The 5,003-nt window shown below is 37.2% G+C and overlaps 1 protein-coding gene across 1 annotated transcript in view; it reads right to left on the bottom strand.

The window, feature by feature from the left end:
• Nucleotides 1-5,003, bottom strand: part of RPGR (retinitis pigmentosa GTPase regulator) — a 26,644-nt gene that overhangs the window by 12,001 nt on the left and 9,640 nt on the right. Inside the window, exon 7 of the mRNA XM_009080240.1 lies at nt 3,214-3,372. Within this exon, the coding sequence (XP_009078488.1) occupies nt 3,214-3,372 (159 nt within the window). The remainder of the gene's footprint in view (nt 1-3,213; nt 3,373-5,003) is intronic.

Below are 5,003 nucleotides of genomic sequence, written 5' to 3'. Positions count from 1 at the left end.
GGGAAAGAGAAAGCAGAGAACAGACTGGACTCCAAATCACTACCACAGTACACTCACTCACTCGTATTGAACTTTCCAATTTCAAAGGAACCATGATGACACAGTGTAACACTACACATGGAAATGTTCTTTCTAGGAAAGGCTTTGCCTTTTCTGTCCCTTTTAAATTGTTCCATATTAAGATGTCATGAATTCACCCCATAAAAAAAGCCCAACAGCCTCACAGTTTTTCAGACTGTAGATGAAAAATACAGAGTAAACCTGTTTGGTTTTTTTTACTAAACGTAATAGTAAAGCTCCCTCTGCTGGAAATTTCAGTGCAACACCTTGGGAGCTTTAAAAATTAAAACAAGAAAATTCCTGTAACATTTAGGCTTTCTGTGTAAGAATCAAAAAAACTACACATGAAAGACTGGAACTTTCTCTAAGTAACCCAAAGTCTCATCTTCATCTTAGCAAATTACTTTCTCAGGATGATTGATTCCATAAACTCTATCTAGAATACTCCATTTGTCCTAACATTTCTTTGGAAACTGGTAGAACTTGTAATTTTCAACTCATATGGCTTTATATGATTTACATAATTACTTTGAGTGAGGTTGGATCTTTTGCACATTATATTTAATCCTAGCTTGAAACATGCAACATCATCTGCATTTCTATTGAGAGGGAAATGTTCTCAAATGTAGAGGAAATGGTTTTCCTTCCTCTGTTTCTACTGACAATGAGGAGAAAGGACCAAGCCAGGTTAGAGTGCCTTTATAAGGAGAATGATTTGGTTTACTGCCCCTATAGACCTGGGGCACCTAAGTGTTCCTCCTCCTAAATTTGCTTCTTAGTCAATTATCAGGGCACAGGAAGAAAAAAACCTGGCACCATCCTAATATCTAATCTAAACCTACTCTCTTTTAGTTTGAAGTCATTCCCTCTTGTCCTGTCACTACATGCTCTTGTAAGAAGCTCTCTCTCCCTCTTTCCTGTAGGTTCCCTTCAGGTACTGAAGGTCACAATTAGGTCTCTCTGAAACTTTCTCTTTTCCAGGTTGAATGACCCCAATTCTCTCAGTCTTTCCTCACAGGAGAGGTGCTCCATCCCTCTAATCATCTTGGTGGCCTCTCCACATAGATTCATTTCCCTTGAACATTATTATTATTAATATCATTATTATTACTACTACTACAACTATTATGCCAATGGGCTATTCAGTATTACAATAGCTTTATTTTTTTTTAAACAGCTTATGCTGAAAAACATTACTGCAAAAAATCAGCTGTCAAGACAATACTCAGAATTACCAGAGCTAGTAATTGGATTGGGGGATTTCAGTATAAATAGTACACAGACTTAAGAACGGTTTGAAAAATCTAGATAATCCTGTGTGGTTTGAACAGTGAGTTCTGTCAGGAAAAGGTAGAGCTTTCTCATCCTTTTCACCCTGTTTCAAAAGGGTGTCTTGGCTTTCTTTACTTTTGAAAAGACCTTGAGACAGAAGATGAAAAATCCAACATTTTACATACTAATGCACTAATGTGCTGTATTGTTATGTCAAACATTCTATTCTCTAAGGACTGCTTCACTTCTTCCTTTGAACAGCTATCTTTGCTTTCACTCCTTTCAGAGAATGAAAGGAGGGAATATATCCTTCTATAGACAGGATTACTCCCAGAGGATCTGTCGTCACCTGAAAAAAACCCTGGAAGATATTAAAGCTACTCCAAATCATCTGTTTCTTCTTCTTCAGTTTCTAGATTCACAAGTTATTATTATCCTACCTTTGAAAAAGGTTTATTGAAATAGTACAGAAATTGCCACTCTCATATTTCCTTTCAAAGAGACAACACCAACAGTGTTTGTTTTCAGTAGGAAGTGCCTGCAAGCATTGGGGGGAGTGGACGTATTTTTTTTAGTCTCTAAGGGAACTCATCAGGGATGAGGATATGATCTGCTTGGACTGGCTGATTGACTGCCATGAAATGAACAGGTTGGTGCTACTATGGGGAGAGAAAGCTTTTGCATGATGGAATTTTTAACTGTGATTTTCTAGAACAACTGCAAATATTCCAGGCAAGAAGTAACAAGAAGGCTTGTAAAGAAGAGGGTTTTCAATACCCTATTCAACATTTCTAAAGCCTATCTTTAAAAAGGTTTTTTTCCAAATTATTGCTCTCAACAATTTAATTGTTCTCTGGGAAAAATGCTTGAGTTTCCTATTTTGGAGTTTCAGAGAAAAAAAAAGGAATTATTTTAACATAAACTTTCTATCATTAATACTTGTTGGAGACAGTCCAAAGAGTAGCTTGATTTAATAAACCAGATAATGGTGGTTCTTACCATAGAAAATTGCCAATAGAATAGATAACAGTCATAAAAAAGAAATCAAATGAAGTGCTTTGGAATAGACTAATTGCACATCAGAGTCAGGAAATCAAATGAAGTGCTTTGGAATAGATTAATTGCACATCAAAGTCAAGAAGAAACTTGTCTTGTACTCAGTAAGATAACTGGATTATGCTTTCTTCTAATTTGATAAACCCCCAGTAGAACTGATGGCAAGAAATGACCCAAGACATGCACCAATTTCCCCATATAACATTTTCCCCTATCCTATTGTACGTTAAATGAGATAACCTACAGGGTTAATGCAGGGGAATATTCAGTAGTCAGACACTTCTTATTTTTAAAGACTGAAATGTCACATCATGAAAAACTGGTAAGACCTTGAAAGGATGAAAATCACATCAGTATAAAGTGTGTTACCAAGGCCAAGCAGCACTCGCTGTCATGGGAAATGGTACATGAAATTCAGAATTTCTTCAAAATGGTGCTACTTTCTTAATTTATGAAAATGATATTAGAAGAGGCATAAATGTTTCTGCTCCTCTTTAAAGATACCTCATCAGAATTTTCAATTTGTGGTCATAACATTTTTTCTCAAGATGCAAGTCAGGAGTGTTGTCAAGTTAACTTTCTGTTGCAAAGCCTATAATTCTTGTATCACACCCACTTTTAAAATGGTTAGTGTCCAAACACAGCCCAGCACAGGCCTGTCACTGGCTTAGCTGTTATGTGGATTTCTACCTCCTTGACATACAATGGTCTTAAAGTTAGGATCACTACAGCATCTTACATTTCAGTGGGATGCAAATTCTTCAGAGTGAATTGAGCTTAAGACTAAGTTCTAGAGCTGTTAAAAAAGCCAGTTAAGTTACATACCTGTCAGCACCACTGTGTGTTCTCCACCACAAGCTACTTTAGTAACCTTTTCCATAATTCCCAGTACAGGCTGTGGGACTCTATTGTTCTTCAGCTGTTCAGGCAATAATCCCAGTTTCCCATTTGCAGGTTCTCCAAAAGTATAGAGCTCACCATCCCCTGTGAAAATACAGAACAGTGCAGGATTTCCAGCATGCACTCAGGAGCAAGGATGAGTTGGTTGTCAAGACTGCTGCAGACACCTCCCTTCAGATAGCTATGGTCATTGATGAGGTTCCCTCTCAGCTGTCTTTTCTCACAGGAAACCATATTTCATTTCATTTCCAACCTACAGACTGTCTTTAGGCTTCTCTGTTCGTTCTAATTTTCTGTTTTAATTAGAATCTTTGTTCTTATACCCACGTGTAGACACACTCTGAACAGGCTGATAACTCTGCAGTTATTTGCAGCAGCATCAATTTTCTGTCCTAAAACAGTTACTCAATTAACAAGAGAAAAATCAACTGCAATGAGAGGTTTTCCGTAACCAAAACATTCCACTGACAGAAAGACATTTTATTAGGGATTCTAAGTGAATCCCTAATAATAGAAAGGAAAAGAACCCCAACAACAAAAAGAACCTTGTATTTTTTGGAAGGTAAGTATTGGTTTAATGCTCTTAGACCAGCCACATATTTCTAGAAACAAGCTGATAAACCCTCAAATGCACTTGGGAGATAACTACTTATGCAGTTCTCTTTGAAGAGGACCAGCAGTTCTTTTTAAACACTACTGCACTGAAAAAAATTAATCCAATCGCAATCTAATTAATAGGATTAGAGATTCAAATGGCCAAGCTTCCACTGACTTCCCAAACTAATCAAGTTTATTACATTTTTTTCAACTTAATAATCCAGCTAACAAAGATTAAACCATTTACTAAAGCAATTTTTGAATACATTACACATCCCTTTAAGGCAAATAGTCGAAAAACTCTAAAGAATAGCTACCAAGCATAAACAGAATCCAGTCAAACCCAGAGAAGTTTTGAGCAAAGTGCATGTTAAGGATGTGATTTACTGTGCAGCATTTTAAGGACATTCTGTTCACAACGGAACCTGGTTATTTAATTTTCTCCTCTCACATGTGTTACAATCTCATGTGTTGAACTTTCCCTAATGTGGCACATTTTCTGCATCACAAAACTATAGGTCACAGGAGCATATCAAAGAACTGGACAAGAGCATGGAAAATGCCCCTCAAAGGCAAATGTGCAGCTGCAGATGAGAGCAGATAGGAGACCTGGCTGGTGGCAACAGTGGACAAAAGAACTGGAACACTATGATCCCATCAATAAATGAAGATGAAAAAGAAAAGAAGTATTTATTCAAGACCAAATTGGTTAAAACCATCTCAAACACAAATTCAGAGCATGGAAGTGTTTGTGGAATGAATGATCTTTAAATCCAGTCCCTAAAAATGATGACAAAATGTATTAAACAAAAAAGACCTCAAGGAACCTGCAAAGGTCTCTATGAAAAGAGATCTCAATGAAAATTTATCCTGAACTTGCTTACAGTAACAATTCAGGCAGGGGAAACACCAGAAGAGGTCTAATATATTCAATTCCTTTCTGGCCACATGAATCTATTGCTGTAGACATCAGAGCAGTGGTTAGATGCAATAGCTTGTCCTGCTCTCCATCTCCTCCAGTGGACAAAGGAGCAATATGTGCTTGCCAAGCTTAATGCTTTCTGAAAAACTGTCCTCTCCTGAGTTAGTGTGGTCAGACAAGTCAACTAGAGACCTGC

This window comes from Acanthisitta chloris, unplaced genomic scaffold, assembly GCF_000695815.1.
Source record: "Acanthisitta chloris isolate BGI_N310 unplaced genomic scaffold, ASM69581v1 scaffold15858, whole genome shotgun sequence".
Taxonomy (NCBI): domain Eukaryota; kingdom Metazoa; phylum Chordata; class Aves; order Passeriformes; family Acanthisittidae; genus Acanthisitta; species Acanthisitta chloris.
This window is presented reverse-complemented; position numbering and strand designations above follow the sequence as displayed.